Consider the following 17,500-nt stretch of genomic DNA (forward strand, 5'->3'; position numbering starts at 1 on the left):
GCGCTTTAGGAAGCGCAACTATATACAAGGGGATATGGCCGCTCTCAGTCCTCGGCCAGGTATTAGGGAGGATTGACCGCTCTCAGTCCTCGGTCAGTGGGAATAGGGATACACGGGGTTAACAGTTCACTCTTGGCTGGACCCAACGGGGACTATATTTTAACTAAGTAACAGTTCTTGGTACCCCGACAGGCAACTTTATACAGTCTCTCTCTACCGTACTCAACGACGGCGTCCTCCTGCTCTTTCTTTGTGGACAGTTTCAGTTTCAGACCCGTCCGGGTCCTCTTGCTCCTCCTCACACCGCAGCTCCTCCTCCGTCAGGCGATGCACATGGAGGGCGTAGGGTCCTTTGGCACACTTGTGCCGGGTGAAGGTGACCTCGTCCCCTATATAAAGGTCACGACCTCTGTGTCCCTCCGGTAGGTGGGACTCAACGTCTCTTCTTGTCACGAAGACGTCGCCTGGGGTGTGGTGATCTCGGATGAAGCCCCACCCGTGCTGCATATTGAACTTTATCACAGTCCCGATGGTACGGGGACCATGCGCTGCACGGGGGTTTCTCCTGGTCCGGCTCTTCTGCTCCGCGCTCCTTATTTGGGCTTGTTGTTCCCGGACCCGCCTCTCTCTCCGCTCCCTCTCAAAGACCTCGAGCTGCTGCCGGCAGCACTCTGCACGCTCCGCTGCAGCTGCCCGGGTCTCCTGAGTGAACCCCATGAGATCTTCTCCGGTGGGGTCCCACTCAAACTGTGCCTCCTCTAGCGGGGGCGAGATCCTCTTTATGGGCTTTGGAGCCGGGATCAGGGGTTCGTCTAGGGGTCTCTCTTTCCGGAGTCGAGGATGGTGAAACTCCGGTGGCCATATGAAGGGCTGCCCATCCGGGCACGTATGTTGGGCGAACAGATCTTCTCCCAGATGCGGCACTCTTGGTTTTATGGGCGCGGTGGTGGTGGCGCCCGGGTTGCCCAGGCCTTGTGGCCAGGCCTGGGGCACCTGGAAAGTGAAGGGCACCGTAAGGACGGCGGCGCCCTGGGCTACTTGGCCCTGCGACCAGGCCGGTGGCTCCGCGGAGGTAGGGGGCGCTGTTGGTATTGCGGCGCCCGGGGGTACTAGGCCCTGCGACCAGGCTGGTAGTACTTCCTGCTTGGTCACACTCGGGGTCGAGGCGTGTGACGTCACAGGGGTCGCGGCTGCGGCTTCCGGTTGAGGCCTAGTCTGTGGCGGTGACGTTGCGGTTACGGGCACGGCAGGGGGTACTTCGGGCTCTGCGACGGGGAGCCGGGGCAGGTGCGCGGTTTCCCGGTTTGGGGTAGAGACGTCCCCTTTACCTGCCTCCTTTCGTTCGGCTCCCTTCTCGGCGCCGTCTCCGGCCTTCAGTCCTCCTGCGCCATCCTCAGAGGCGGTCTGTCTCCTCGTCTCGGGTGGCGTGCTCCGCTGACGGATTCTTGTCTGCTGGGCCATCTCTCGGCTCCACTCCGCTAACGTCTCTCGCTGCACCCGGGCCATCCTCCGTGCGAGGCCCTCCAGCGCAGTCTGTGCACACTCCCGATCTCGGGGGAGCTGTGCCAGGACCTCCACTAAGCCTAGTGGGGTCGTTGCTTCTAGCAGGCTCCTGACCAACGGGTCGGTGCTGCTTTGCTCTCCTCTCGTTGTCTCCAGCAGGCCTTCTGGAGTGGCGACCGGCAACAGGCTCCTGACCACTGGGTCGGTGCTGCCTGGAGTGGCGGCCCGCATCAGGCTCCTGACCACTGGGTCGGTGCTGCCTGGCTCTCCCTCCATCTCCGGGTAGGCTCTCTCTGGACTCTCTTCCAGACGTCTTGTCTCCGGGTGCGCTCTCTCCAGACTGCTCCAAGCGACACCCATCTTTGCTCTCTTCTTCTGTCTCCGCCCACATCGAGGGTGGTCCCGGGGCAACTTAGTGATTGTCAGTTCCAGGGGCAGTTCTCTTACGCTGATGGACACTTCCAGCATCACAGTCTCTGTTGGTGGGCGCGGTTTCCGCTTTTGGCGCCATTCTTCGACCTGGCCCACGATGGGAGGTGGCCTTTTGCCACCCTCTGGCACGCCCATTATGGCGTCCGCTCCCCCAAGGCGGGAAATCTTCGGAAATGGCGGGAATCGTCTCCCAGTGGCGGGAAACTCCATGGATGGCGGGAAAAAGCTGCAAATGGCGGACAACCGGCGGGAAACGACCTGTGATGGGGCCCGATGGCGGGGACCCTCCGGAACCGGCAGGAGACTTCTTTTTAAGGTAACGATGAACTTTTCTTCAGGCACGCAGTACCCGGTTGTTGCGGGCACGTAATCCTGCCGACTACGCCAAAGTTGACGCGCCCCCTGGGCCAGTGTTGTTGGGGATACCCGGAGCCGGATCAGATGGGGGTTGTAGTCTCCGAGTGGCTGTGACCCGGTCCGTGCCCAGGGTGTCAAGCTCAGTGTGTGGCAGTCCTTACTGATGTTACTAAAGTTCTTTATGTCGACTATGCCACCCGTTGAATTGCGGTCACTTCGGCCGCCGCTGCAGCAGGGTCCACTGAGGCTGATGGTGTTTGTGCAGCTTAGGTAGTATAACCCCCAACGGGAGGGGTATAGCCTCAGGGGGTCAGGTGCAGAGGATGGTGGTTGTGGAAGTGCAGGGAAGATGGTAATGAGAGTCAGAGTCGGGTTGTGCAGTTCAGGGTTCTTTACTTACTGCAGATGTTCCGGTCACTCCGGCCTTGAGTGACCACCCGAGCCGTGCTGCGTCCACCAGGTCCTGGACTCGGCCAACCCCCAAGTAGTTCTGGAGCGTGGTTCTGAGCTCCCTTTCTGTCCTGTCCTCGTCTCTGGCCTTCCCCACCAGGGATCCACCTATGTCCGGCTCCCTCGGGCCTCTTGTTGGCGAACCCTTGCCTCTGGGTTCCCTGACCCTATGCGTGGTCTGCCTTCCAGGTGGATTTGGTGGGTGGCCGTGGCAGATGCTGCCCACGGCCTCCGGTCTCTGGCTGAGGTATGCTGTAGCCCCCACCAGTTTGGGATCCGGTACCCTGTTGCCAACTCTTCACCCTGTGGTTGTATTTGGGCTCTCAGAGTTCCTTCTTTCTCCCCCTCTGGGTCTTTCGTTCTCTCCTCTCTCACTCTGGGCCTGGGGCTGCTCTGCTCCTCTGCTTTCCTCCACTGCTCTGCAAAAGACTGACAGACTGACCAGCCTTCTGCAAAAGACTCCTCTGCAAAGACCCTGATCTAAGATGGTGTCCACCTTATATACTCCCTCTATGTGTGAGCTCAGGTGACCAGCACCCAATGAGCTCCTAGCACTACCCAGACTGCTCCCCCTATCTGCCCCTACACTACTGGGATGTACCACCCCCCCTCCCACTCCAGCCAAGGACAGACTCGGTCATACCTGCACATTTCTAAGTGGGAGTACCGTTGGTCTGCCCTCCGGAAATGGGATGTGTGTAGTGCATGCAGCCTTCTGAGCTCAGCTCCACACTCCATCCTTACCCGGGAGTGGAATATCACACCTCTGGCTTGAGGTGTAATACCCCTGTAGCAGCCGAATCCTCAGGGTGCTACATATGTACAAAGTGACTCCATCAGCAGAATAGTGAGTGCAGCTCTGGAGTATAACACAGGATGTAACTCAGGATCAGTAATGTAATGTATATAGACAGTGACTGCACCAGCAGAATAGTGAGTGCAGCTCTGGAGTATAATACAGGATGTAACTCAGGATCAGTAATGTAATGTATGTACTCAGTGACTGCACCAGCAGAATAGTGAGTGCAGCTCTGGGGTATAATACAGGATGTAACTCAGGATCAGTAATGTAATGTATGTACACAGTGACTGCACCAGCAGAATAGTGAGTGCAGCTCTGGGGTATAATACAGGATGTAACTCAGGATCAGTAATGTAATGTATGTACACAGTGACTCCACCAGCAGCATACTGGGTGCAGCTCTGATCAGCTGCTAGTCAGTGTGCTGATTACGGGTGTGGTGGCTGCCGATCCTGCTGTGAGCTCCTGATCTCTGAGAACCAACACCTCTCCACCTGGGGACCTGCTCTCTCTCTTTCCCGGAGGGAGAGCTGGTTTCTGGGATGAGTGAAGGAGCCAAGTCCCAGGCTTCTGCTTCCCGAACCAGGCCGGCGGGGGGCAGAAGAAACCAGCAACCGGCCTGCACATCAGAGGACTCGGGGGTGAGGCGCTGCACCAGGAGTCGCAGCAATGTGGCTCCTACTCCTCCCGGGATTGTGGAGACCCCTAGAAGCCGCAAGGCTTCCAGCATGGAGGTAAAGCCTGACAGCGGCGTGCAAGATGGTGCTCCTTCCGGAGGAAAGCGGAGTGCTCACGGAGGTGAGGCCGACCTCCCTGAGGGGGGTTGGGAGCTGCAGGGACCCCGGGAGTCTGTGTCCACCTATGCCTCCCGGGTCATGATCCGCCTCCGTGAGTATGAAGATGCCAGTAAGCTCATCAGGAGGCTCCGGGAGGAGCTGCGCTGCACAAGCGCCAAAGCTGCGGGGGCCTCCAAACAGAGCAAGGCTAAACTCCAGGCTGAGGTAAAGCGACTGACCAGCGAGATTCACCTGCTGGAACTGAGGAAAGCTGACATCAGGGAGCAGAGTGGTCATTTCAAAGAAAAACTAATAAATGAAGACCGCTTTAGAGAAATGGCTGATACCAGAGAGCAAAGGCAGATGGGGCTGCAGCCTGAGAGCCAGGTGGATGATGAGAGTGATGATGACCAGCAGGAAGCCCCACCTGGCAGCCTGCAAAGTCAGCCGCAGGCCACGTGCAGCGAGCTCCCTGCAGGACAGGCGACAGTGACATCCGGTCGCAGTTCTGCCGGCTCTGGGGAGGACAGTGACAGCAGCGGCCAGGGAGGGGCGCTAATGGCGGAGATTAAGCTCCTGGAGTCCCCAGTGTGCCTCCAAAACTTCCATCTTGGTGACGATCTACCAGAAGAGGCACCTGGGGGCCACAAAAAGGCAAAGAAGACCAAGCCAAAGCTGCAAGAAGCGGTAAGATACGTATATGCCCCCCTCCCTGTACCCCCTGAGTCGGCGGCAGGCTCAGCTCGCTGTATAAGCCCCGTTGCCCAGCCCAGCCCGGGTTCTGCTGTGGATCCGGTGCAAAGGCGCGGGGAGATTACAGAGCTCGGTAGTGAGGCGCAGAGCTCCATCTCTGCTTGTAGTAGTGGGGACGTAGCAGGAGGTGCATCAGCCGAGAGGCTGGACAGTGAGAGCGGCCCGGCGGCGGGCGTTCCATCAGGCCACGATGCTGTGGTGCGCTCCTCAGTGGGAGGGGGGAGCAGCCCGGTGTCGGGGGCAGCTCCGGTAGCCTCGGCGCCTCTGAATGCTGTTGCCGCTGATCACTTAGTTGAGAAGCGACGGCAGTGTGAGGGGGCTGTCGGGGCTGAGCGTTCCGGTCCTCCCACGAAAGTGCTATTTTGTGTTGGCGTCGCTGGTCCGGAAGATCCTGATGCTAAAGATCAGCGGCGCCTAACAGCATCTAAAGATCAGCGGCACATTATTCCGAATGCCAAACAGCGGAAATTACCGACCAATGATGTGGAGGGCACACATAAGACCGGGGGTGAGGTCGCCTCCAGTTCTATGGAGGTGACTGAGCCCCTTGTGCCTGATGCAGAGGTCAAAATGTCATCCGCCATTGTTACTGGTCCAGCAGGAATGAATGTGGTGGTGGGGGTGAATGAGGCTAATTCATTGTCTAGTGGTGTGGTTGCTGGTTTGGTGGAGGGTGAGATGGAGGTGGGTAATGGTGTTGCTGTTCGAGCTGATATGGTCACTGGTCCGGTTGCCCCCCCGGGGGTGGCAACACCTGTCCAGAGTTATGCCAGTGTCACCTCCGGGGCAAATAGGGCATCCTCCTTGTCTCCGGGCTTTGGGGACGGCATGTTGCAACGGCGCCTTCTGGAGGCTCTAAAGAAGGGGGAGAGATCACTAATGGTAGAGGGTCGAGAGGTTGATCTATCCTTCTGGATAGAGAGGCATGGCCTCGGGGCCTTCCGAGAGCAAAAAGGGGGGGATACAGTGTGGTCCCTCCCAACAGCCGGGCCAGGCAGTGTGCGTAGGAATGTGGTCCGTCTTCGGTGGAGGGGCAGTGATGCATGTCCTCCAAGGTCTAAAGTTGTGGAGCTCCTGCTGAGGATGGGCTTCAAGGCGATTGACATCTACGCCTTGATACATCCCTATTCCACGCCTGAGTTTGATATCAGCTTTGTTCGGCCGGAGGGGCTTGAGCTCTTCTGGGCGAATTATGAGCTGGCAAAAAATGAGCCCGGCTGGCGAGACTTTGCCGTTCAGGCAGTGTCTCACCAAAACCAGATCAAGAAAGTGACCGTGATGACTCGTAACGAGTCGCTTTCTTGCTATGACATCATGACGTGGCTTGGTCGGTATGGAGAGGTGGTGGAGATGCCAAAGAAAAACCGCGACGAGTTTGGTATCTGGTCAGGGGCCTGGACGTTTATGGTAAAACTTAAGCGTTCAGGTAGTACGGTTGCCCACATTCCATCGTCTGCCTTCCTGGGTAGGGATCGTATCCTGGTCTTCTACCAGGCGCAACCGAAGCTCTGTCACAGGTGCGGCGACCCCACACACTTCAGTGCAAACTGCACCGTGCAGAAATGCGCGTTGTGTGGGGGTGTCGGCCATCTTGCCGCCTCTTGTGTGGAGATTAGATGCCACCTGTGTGGTGAGTTAGGTCACCCATTCAGCCGTTGTCCTCGCTCCTTCGCTAATGCAGTTGAGACCCCGGTGGGAGTAAGCCGTGAGGCCGATTCTGCTGGGGAGGGGACTAGCAGGGGTGGGGGAGCCGAGGGGCCAGGGAAGAAAAGCAATAAAAAGACGCCTGCCCAGCTGAGGCGTCTAGACAAGCGCAGACAGGAGAGGGAGCGGGGCGAGCCCCAGACAACCGGGGCAGCCCCTGTCCTGGATGCCAGTCTTGCTGCTGAGGCCCCGAGGGATGATGAGTTGGATGAGGAGGTCAGGAGGATCCACAGGGAGGAAACCGCCTCTGCCTCAGAATCCTCCAATAATGAAAGTATGGATGAGGATAATAAGCGGTGGCTAGAGAACAAGCGTAAGCTCGGCACCAAAAGAAGAAAAAGAAGGTAGATAAAACATCTTCTCCCGCTCTGACCAAGGTACCTAAGGAAGGTAAAACTGACTCCCCTCTGGTTGGTCTTTCTAACCGGTTCCAAGCCCTTGATAATATCTCTTCCTCTGAGGAGGAGGCCGAGGGTGAGGTTCCGGCTTCAGAAGAGCTTACAGGGGGCGCCGAGTCTCCTTCTCCTGGGGATGCAGGGTCCTTGGGGGGAGGGACTGGCCCAGAGTCCGGAAACAAGGACGAGAAAAGAAGGAAAAATGTGGGAATGGACACCTCTGTGTCATTAAAGAGGGGGAAGGATTCCTCCTCTGAGGCAGAGGGTAAGGGGAGTGGGAAGAAGAAAGCCATCTAACTCAATCACCAATGATGGCGGTACCCACTCCGTTGACGCTGGCTTCCATTAATGTCGCCAGCATTAAGTCAAATATGGCTAGATTTGCGGCCTTTGATTTTCTCAGCCGGGTTGAAGCTGACATTTTCTTTTTGCAAGAGACCAGGCTGCCAAATATGGCAGAGGTGTTTATAGCTAAGAGGGAGTGGAGACTCGGGCCCTCCTATTGGTCTCTTGCGGCCGAGTCGTATAGCGGAGTGGCGGTCCTTTTTTCCGCACCAGTAGAATGCCGACGGGTTATTGAGTTAGAAATGGGGAGGTGCCTGATATTAGATGTCCTCATGAAGGGACAGGAGCTTTGGCTCATTAACATTTATGGTCCCCAATCTAAGTGGGACCGGAAGTGTCTCTTTACGAGGATCAAGCCCTACCTTTTTACGAGTTGGCAGGTCGTCTTTGGAGGGGACTTCAACACTGTCACGAGGCCCCGGGATAGAGGAGGTTCCAGAGACAAGCTGACTTATGATAGCATCGCCCTTAATAGTATAGCTAGTGAGGCTCGCCTGGTGGATGTCCACATCCGGCACACCCCAGGCCACGAGGGGTTCACCTATCATAGAGGTAACTGTAGGTCCAGGATAGACAGGTTTTATTTAAAGGAGGAAGCCGTCTCTTCAGCAGTATCTGTTGTTGAGGTGGAGTTCTCCGATCACTGTATGATTTTGTTTTCCCTGAATGTTACAGAGACCCCCCGGATGGGAAGAGGCTTTTGGAGGCTCAATTCGTCTCTCTTGGAAGAAGCGGAGATAAGACAGTCCTTTGAGGATTTTCTTCAGAGCCAGGTACCCTTACTGGATCTTTGTAGTAGTAAGTCAGAGTGGTGGGAGATGTTCAAGAAAAGGGTGGCGAGATTCTTCCGCCAGCTCTCGAGCCTCAGGAGCCTGGACAGGTATCGCCTGTATCAGGGCCTGAGGAGGAAACTCGAGCATCTTGTCTCAACTGGAGGTAGCCGCGAGGAGATCTCCAGAGTGAAATCTTTGCTAATGAGGTGTCAGTATGATAGACACGCATCTTTGGTTTTTGAGAGGGATTACGGGAAGTACCGCTCGCCCGACCCTTACAGAAACTGCAAGATGTCAGTGAATAGTAAAGTTGTTACAGGACTGGTTGACACTGCGGGGTCCCTGAAAAGATCCAGATCGGGGATCCTGGAGGTCGTCAGATCCTTGTACTCGCACCTCTTGGGGAAGAGGGATCTGGATTGGGATGAGATGTCGGCTTTTCTGGCTGAAGCCGTCCCCGAACCAGGGGTAGACCCCTCTCTTGGCGTTTTGACAGAGATGATCAGGGAAGAGGAAGTTAAGTTGGCGATTGAAGGGCTTGCCCTGAAGAAATCTCCCGGTCCGGATGGCTTAACATCTGAATTCTATAAGACCTTTAAGGACGCCTTGGTTCCCCTCTTGACTGAGGTATTCAATGAGTGTCTTTCCTCGGGCACTCTGCCAAAGTCAATGAGGAGGTCTGCCCTGATCATCTTGTCAAAGGGTAAGGACCCATCTTGCATTGAGAATTGGCGTCCCATAGCGCTTCTCAATGCAGACAGGAAGGTTTTGGCAAAGGTGCTGTTTAATCGGCTGATGAAATTTGCACCCCAGCTCCTTTCGGGGGCCCAGCATTGCTCTGTTCCGGGCCGCAGTACAATTAGTGCTGTACTCTGTGTCCGAGAGGCGGTGGAGCAGGGTAGGGCTGGCCACTGGAAGGGGTACATGCTGTCATTGGACCAGGCAAAAGCGTTTGATCGGGTTAATCATGAGTACCTCTGGTCTGTCCTTCTGAGGTATGACCTGCCGGGGGGGTTCGTTGATTGGCTTAAGACCTTGTACGCTGGGGCAGAGAGTTTCCCGCTTGTGAACGGTTGGATTGGCAGCTCTTTTGAGGTTGGGTGTGGTGTTCGCCAGGGTTGTCCCTTGAGCCCGCTACTGTACGCGTTTTCGATTGACCCACTTCTTAGGAGGGTGGAGCGTGGACCGTTAGCTGGGATCGGGATGGACCGGGCAGCACCGGAAGCCACTCTGAGAGTGGTGGCGTATGCTGATGACGTCACCGTTTTTGTTTCCTCTGATGGGGAGGCAGAATGGCTGATGTCAGAGGTAAATCGCTACTCGGAGGCATCCGGGTCTAAGATCAACCGGGATAAGTGTGAGAGTCTCTGGCTGGGAGGAGGAGATCCTGGTTTTGATCTCCCGGACACCCTTCCAGAACCCAAAGTCTCTGCAAAAGTTCTTGGCATCTAATTTGGCCAGGGGGATTACCCCAAACAAAATTGGGACAGCAGGCTAGAGATCGCCACTCAGAAGGTGAACCAATGGAAGGGTTGGTCTTTGACCCTAAGGGAAAGGGTAAACCTGATCAAAACTTACCTGCTCCCTTTGCTGATCTGTCTGGGCAGTGTGTGCATCTTGCCAGAGCCTCTCTGGACTCGGGTCTACAGTTTGTTCTTTCAACTGTTATGGGGGAATAGACTGAACCTGGTCAAGAGGGAGGTTACTTACCGTACGAGGAGACTAGGAGGGTTGGGTATGGTCAACCCTGTGGTATTCCTTGTGAATACCTTCATTAAGATCAATATTGCAAACCTCTGGAAAGAGAGGGCTCCTCCGTGGGTATTCTCCTGTAAGGGATGGTTTCAGCCTTTCTTCCAGGAATGGGAGACAGGAGGGCAAGTGAAGGATCTCCGCACACCGCATGGACATCTCCCGGCTTACGCTACCGTGGTTCTGAAGGTAATTCGCCGGTGGGGTCTGGGAATGTGGGAGGTCAGGACTCTGCCAAGGAAGCTCCTTGACAAAAGGGTTCTGTTGACCCATTTTCAGAGGCCTCTGGCGCTCAGGGATTGCCCAAGTCGGGATCTTGGGGTGGGTCTACATCTTTTGAATTCTATCAGGATCCCCTCGAAGGTTTGGGACTTGGCTTGGCGCTGCTTCCATGGGAAACTCTGTGTGAGGGACAATCTGAAGTGTAGGAGCTCTGAGGACAGGAACTGTCCTCGGGAGCATTGTGGTACCATGCTTGAAAGCATGGACCACTTCCTGCTTTGTTGTCCCTTTAACACAGAGGTGTACATCAGGGTGGGCGCCTCCATTGGCTGGCCCCGGCTGGCTGGTCTCTCTTATGCGGAATGGGCCTATGGAGCATTCGGGGACCTGGGTGGTCGGGACCACTGCACCTTATTTCTAGTTAGCGCAGTGGTTAGGTATCACACGTGGAACTCACGGTGCTTAGTATCGACGCAGCGGAAAATCCTCCCAGTGGACGATGTGTTTAGGACCATACTCGGTGACCTGGTGAAGGTGCGTTCTCTGGAGTATGAGAGACTGGGTACACGGAGGGCCGCTCTCCTCTGGAGGGGCTTTTCTTTTAGTGTGCCTTAGTCTGGTCATCTCCTCTCCTGGTGGTGGGCTGCTGCTGACACCATAGATTTTTGTTTTATTGATCAGTAGACAGTGATGTAGGGCTGCAGGCGCCGGACTTGGGCTTTGTCAGTTGTGGTTATTCTATTGTTTGTTTCTGTATATATTGTATATATGGGTTTGGGTGTAGGTGTTAGGTTGGGTGGAGGGAAAAGGGGGGAGGTGGGTTCATCTTGTGGGACACTGGTTATTTGGGTGAAAAACTGGCACTGCCTGATCTGGCCTATGGACGTTGGACATGGACTGAGGCATGAGACGCAGGACCAGCTCTCAGGTGAGTGCCGGGGAGGGACTGGTGGGCTCCAGTGTGGGGGTTTTTGTTTTGTCTTGTATATATTTGTATAGTTGGCATTTATTTTATTTATTTATTTAAAAAAAAAAAAAAAAAAGAATGTATATATTAGTTTGTATATAATTTGTCGGTTATTATTTATTATATTGTTATTTTTTGTTTGGTAACCGGACCAGATGTCATGGTGTAGGTAATTATTATTGTGTATATATGTATAATATGTGTGTGAGGAGAGAGGGAGCGGCTGGACCAGCAGAATAGTGAGTGCAGCTCTGGAGTATAATACAGGATTTAACTCAGGATCAGTAATGTAATGTATGTACACAGTGACTGCACCAGCAGAATAGTGAGTGCAGCTCTGGAGTATAATACAGGATGTAACTCAGGATCAGTAATGTAATGTATGTACACAGAGACTGCACCAGCAGAATAGTGAGTGCAGCTCTGGGGTATAATACAGGATGTAACTCAGGATCAGTAATGTAATGTATGTACACAGTGACTGCACCAGCAGAATAGTGAGTGCAGCTCTGGAGTATAATACAGGATGTAACTCATGATCAGTAATGTAATGTATGTACACAGTGACTGCTCCAGCAGAATAGTGAGCGCAGCTCTGAAGTATAACTGATTCATACCTTGGACATCTGGATAATGGGCCATCAGCACCAGGCAGAACTTCAGTGTGGAAGCTGTGGTATCCGTTCCTGCTGTTAAAAGTGATACAACCATCATTTGCAGACTGGTATCACAGATATCGGGGTCAATCTCATGTTCAACCTGAGGGTGAGCAGAAGTGCGATTATTATACAGGACTTCTCTTTATTATGCTTTTAGTGGTAAAGTGGATTTGCTCCCCCATATTACCAGGGTCAAATGGATTTAGACGACTAACCACAATCTGGGTAAACAAGCTCATTTGCAAGCGTGTTAGACAGTGAGCAGAATAGTGAGTGCAGCTCTGGAATATCCTACAAGCAGTTAGTTTGATTGTACAGTGTCAGGTGTAAGGATCACTCTTCTCAGAACGAAAATCATTATAGAAATGTCAAGCAGAGACTGACCAGACAGAGAAAACCAAAATGGTATACGTTAAAGCATGCACAATTGTGAATGCAGCACTGAAGTACATTGAATGACAACAGCATTAAATCCCAGAAGCACATTGGACCTCCTTTACTATTTAGCACAGTATGAATTGGTGGCATAGATTACATCAGGGATTGCAATCTTCTTGGTGGAATATTGGACCATGTGGACAGGAGATCAGCGGCTCTGCCCGCACAGACACCATGAGCTGCTGATGTCACTGATTGGCTGCGAGCGCTCTCAATGTGACGTCTATGCGCAGACAATAAAAGACACCGGCGCATCAACCAGTTGTGACTTAATACTGGACCTGGGGAGGGTGAGTAATGCTCATTTTATTTTTTTTAAATGGCACCTGAGGACAGAAATGTTCTAACCCCTCTAAGCATCATTTTGAGGTATAATGGTTTAGTAGGTCGAGTCGTTGACGTCTATGATTAGGCTTTTTCATCCTCCAGTGCTTCACATCACACAGGCAGTCACAGTGTGAATGGCGGCTTCCACTCTCAGTCTTTATATTCATGTAAGGATAAGAAGGTCTTTAAAGTGGAACAGCTCTGTTGCAATGGTTGTTCACTGGTACTTGTAGTCCACCAATGCAGGTTTTCAAAAATCCCAATTTCGATCATGATATTCCTAGACTTTTTTTTGTTAACCTGCACTAAAGGACTACAAGTACCAGAGGACAGCCATTGCAGCAGAGCCGGTCTGCTTTGGAGACCATTTTTACGTGTTGGTGAGTGGTTACCGCTCTTCAGACTGTGATTATTGTCTTCTGCGATGTGAGGCAGAGGAGGATGAACGGGAACTGATTGCTCATATAAGGGATTGTGGACTTTCCTCTCTTTCTTCTGTTTCTTCTCCATTGCACCTGTAATTTTTGGCTTGTAATATTCCCCCACTTCACAGTGATATAGTTATAAAGGCTTTTCAGCAGCCTCATCTGATTCCCGTTACCTCCTTTATCTTCAGCAGGAAATAGTCTATGAAGTCCCGCGGTGACTCCGGATTCAGAGTCTTTCTGTGGTGCTCTATGTACTTTGTCACAAACTTTTGGAGAAATTCGCTTTCTTTAAAGACTCTCTCCTTGATGATCGGAAACTTCAGAAGGATCGGGACAATATTGCAGACCTGTAGAGGATAAAATAGATGAGGAATACAAGCAGGAAGAATGGAGACGAGATAGATTTGTTGCCTCCAAGCCTCTGTAAATGAAGAGCCCAGGCGCCATTTTGACTAATCTGGACAATCTATAAAGGTGGCCCCAAATAACTAACCAGAGTAAAGTACATTAGATGGCTGTCGGCCAAATGATGGTTGGACTGACCACTCGGCCAGCAGCTATTTTAGCCAGAACTCTCAAATATAGGCGTGCCTGCTCGGTGGTATTCTCATAAGAAAGCCATTGCCTGACTAGTGGTAGTTTAACTCCTAGAGACAATATGATTGGCACTCTGAAATTGGGCATACCAGATTGATATTTTCTCCGACAATAAATTATCCGAGACTCCCTTAAATATTAGACTGTTGGCCGGACCTGTCGATATCACAAGGTTAAGCCAACATTAGTCTTATGCGTGTGGGAGGCTTAAGTAATGGATTTATGCTGACATGTCTGGTGGTTCTAAGTAGAGATGAGCGAATGTTTTGATATTCGGGATCGAGTTCCAATTGCCGAATCTGCAATATTCGACGATTTATTTGTCGAATATTCGCTGGACGTTACCAAACTCCATAGGATTCAATGGGGGGGGGCAAAAAAAATGCATAAGAAACACCTTCGAAGGGGCTCAAAAACTGCCAAAACACATCAAATTAGGGGAAGACACATGGAAAGTGCCATCAATTGACAAAGAGTTCAAGTACTATAATTATTATTATTATTACAGCAAAATTTATTCCGTGGCGCTTTATATGTCAAAAGGGGTCACCGTCGGTGACTCACCCACTGATACAAGAGGAGAGAGGATCCTACTCACAAGCAAACAATCTACAAGGGGTGGGTGAGGATATGGTAGGCCAGGATACAGCTAGTCGTGCAGCTGTATGCTGGATCAAGGCTTACCGCAGATTGTACGCTTGACACAAGAAGTGGGTCTTCAGCTTCCTTTTCAACGTTTCCATGGTAGGGGACAGTCTGATGTGTTGGGGTACAGCATTACACAGTAGGGGAGATGCACGGGACCAATCTTGTATGCGATCGTGACAAGAAGAGATAAGACGGAAGTAGAAAAGGAGATCTTGGAAGGATGGGAGGTTGCGTGCAGGTAACTAGTACAGGGAAGATTAGGTCACACATGTATGGAGGAGACAGGTTTTCTATGGCTTGGTATGCCAAAGTTAGGCTTTTCAACTGGAGTCTCTGGGCAATAGGGAGCCAGTGCAGGGATTGACAGAGGGGAGAAGTCTGGGAATAGCCGGGTGACAGGTGGATTAACCAGCCAGCACAGTTTAGGATAGATTGGAGGGGTGTGAGAGTGGTAGAAGGCAGGCCACAGAGCAGAAGCTTGTAGTAGTCAAGGCAGGAGATGATGAGGGCGTGCACTGGTGTTTTTCTACATTCATGGTTGGGGAATGTGCGGATCCACGAGATACTTTGGAGTTGGAGTCAGCAGCAATTGGAAAGGGCTTGGATCTGACGTTTGAAGGACAGATCAAACTCAAGCTTGCGGGACTGGGGAGAGTGGGCAGCCTTTCACTTTGATGGATAGGTCAATTGGGGGGTGAATGAGATGGTGAAAAGATGATGCATTCTGTTTTATCCATTTTAATTTTTACAAATCTAGCAGAAAAGAAAGATGAAATAGATGACACACATTGTGGGATTTTGGTTAGTAAGGAGGTGACATCAGGTCCAGAGAGGTAGATCTGTGTGTCATCAGCATAGAGGTGACACTGAAAGCCTTGAGATTATGAACTGTCCCAGGCCGAAGGTGTAGATGGAGAAGAGCCTGGGTCCTAGAACTGAACCTTGAAGGACACTGATATATAGGGGGTGAGATGAGGAGGTGGTGTGTGAGTGGGAGACCCTGAATGTCCTGTCATTTAGGTATGAAAAGATCCAAGACAGGACCAAGTCTGATGCCGAGAGATGAGAGTCTGTAGTAACAGGGTATGGTGTACTATGTCGAAGGCAGATGAAAGGTCTAGGAGGAGTTGGATAGAGTAGGCTTGCTTGGATTTGGCAGTTAGTAGGTCGTTTGTGACTTTAGTCAGGGCAGTTTCAGTGTAATGGTGAGATCGGAAGCCAGATTGTAAGCGGTCAATGAGGGAGCAGGAGAAGAGGTTGGAGGACAGTTCAAAATAGACGTGTTGATCCAGTAGTTTGAACCCATAGGGGAGAAGTGAGAAGGGGTGATAGCTAAGCATAGAATGGGTCAAGGGAGGGATTTTGGACAATGAGTGTAATCGAGGTATGTTTGGATCATGAGGGGAAGGCGCCAGTTGTTAGTGATAGGTTGAAAAGGAGGGTTAGGCTTGGAATGAAGACTGTGGTATGGTTTGGAATGAGGTGGAATGAGGTGGGATTGTATTTGGCAAGTTCATAGGTGGTGAGATGTGATTTGGAGAGTAAAGATGATCTGTGATGGCAGAGAAGCTGGTTTTAGAGGAGGAGAGTTGAGTTGTTATGAGAGGGGCTGTGCAGACTTTAAACAAAAGCTTTGCCCTATGTTGTCAATATTCTGCTTGAGGAATGAAGCTAAGTCTTCAGCTGAGATGAGAGGAGAGGGAGGGGGAGCTGGTGGACAGAGGAGGGACTTGAAAAAATTGAATAGCTGTTTAGGGTTGTGAGACACGTATGATATGAGTGATGAGAAGTAGGTTTATTTTGCTGCAGTGAGCAATTGTGCAGCATTTTGAAAACTTCTGTTACTGGACTCAATTCCCTTTCTTTGGCAGTTGTACAGTGGTATGCCTTGTAGATGAGGGGCAGGAAAAACATGTGCTTCAGTAGATGACAAGCGCTGCATCCAGTGGCCTCTGCTCCTCTTCCGCCACCTTAACATCACACACAGTACAATCCTCAGAGGTGGCACCTCAATTACCATTGTTTTCACCCACGTCACAACTCTCCAACCGGCCAACTGACTGTGGGTAAGCACAGATGGGCGAGTCGGCAGATCTGTTCACACATTCTATTCCTGGACATCAGAGGTCTGATCCAAAGCTTCACAGACTCAAGAAGGGGAAAGCATGTGTAGCAATGCCCAAAATTTTTTTCAGTTTATCCAGGCCAGGACGAAGTAGGATCTGAGAAGAATCCAAACCCTCGTCACCAGACGTTAACCCGGGGGGGTGGGCATGCTTGGGTTGGAGAAAGAAATAAATACATAACAGAACATGGAGAACTAAACTAATATACAACAGGGGTTGGAAAATTAAACTGCTAAACAGCTAAGGTTGGAAAATGAAACAAATACACACCAGAACATCGAGAACTAAACTAATAGAAAACATGGGTTGGAAAACTAACCTACTAAACAGCTAGGGTTGGAGAACTAAACCACTACACACCAGGGGATGGAGAACTAAACCACTAGACACCAAGGTGTCACTAGACAGCAAGTGTTTGAATCCCCAAGGCTTGCTGGACAAACCTCTGTATCTAAAACTTCCTCCAGTGCTTCTGCATCCTCCACCTCCTCTAGGGCCTCCACCTGGGCCCTCAACTTCTGCATTAATGAGACACATGTTCTAACAGTGCAGAGAGAATCCTCCCACCTCCGTACTTCACAGTCAGGGCTCACCGCAATCAGTCAGTGTTAAAATTAATATGCCTTAGAGATCGCAGTCATACAGCTGAATGAAGAGTTGTGGATGTAACGGGTCTGGGAGGCGGAACCTCTGAGCTACTATACAAGGGGGCAGTCCTTGTAAGGGAGCGGGTGGCGACCAGGGAAGACGGGCAGGAGGTCACAGCAGGTGACCGGGACAGTCTCTGAGTGAACGGGCTGGAGGTCACGGCAAGTGACCGGGGCAGTCTCTGGATGAACGGGCTGATGGTCACGGCAAGTGACCGGGGCAGTCTCTGAATGAACGGGCAGATGGTCACGGCAAGTGACCGGGGCAGTCTCTGGATGAACGGGCAGATGGTCACGGCAAGTGACCGGGGCAGTCTCTAGGTAAAGGGTTGGTACGACCTGTGGCGGCTGATGATAGACGTGAGCTCCCAGGTGAGCAGGCGAGAGTCTCTGGATGAA

At 52.0% G+C, this 17,500-nt stretch overlaps 1 protein-coding gene across 1 annotated transcript in view; it reads right to left on the bottom strand.

Annotated features, from left to right (window-relative positions):
* Positions 1–17,500, bottom strand: part of LOC141266088 (cytochrome P450 2C20-like) — a 326,499-nt gene that overhangs the window by 90,593 nt on the left and 218,406 nt on the right. The window contains exons 6-7 of the mRNA XM_073679996.1: positions 13,257–13,430; positions 11,849–11,990 (exon numbers count right to left, since the gene is read on the bottom strand). Of these exons, the coding sequence (XP_073536097.1) occupies positions 11,849–11,990; positions 13,257–13,430 (316 nt within the window). The remainder of the gene's footprint in view (positions 1–11,848; positions 11,991–13,256; positions 13,431–17,500) is intronic.

Source organism: Phyllobates terribilis, unplaced genomic scaffold, assembly GCF_046119375.1.
Source record: "Phyllobates terribilis strain yellow unplaced genomic scaffold, ASM4611937v1 Scaffold_4__5_contigs__length_816908805, whole genome shotgun sequence".
NCBI lineage: Eukaryota > Metazoa > Chordata > Amphibia > Anura > Dendrobatidae > Phyllobates > Phyllobates terribilis.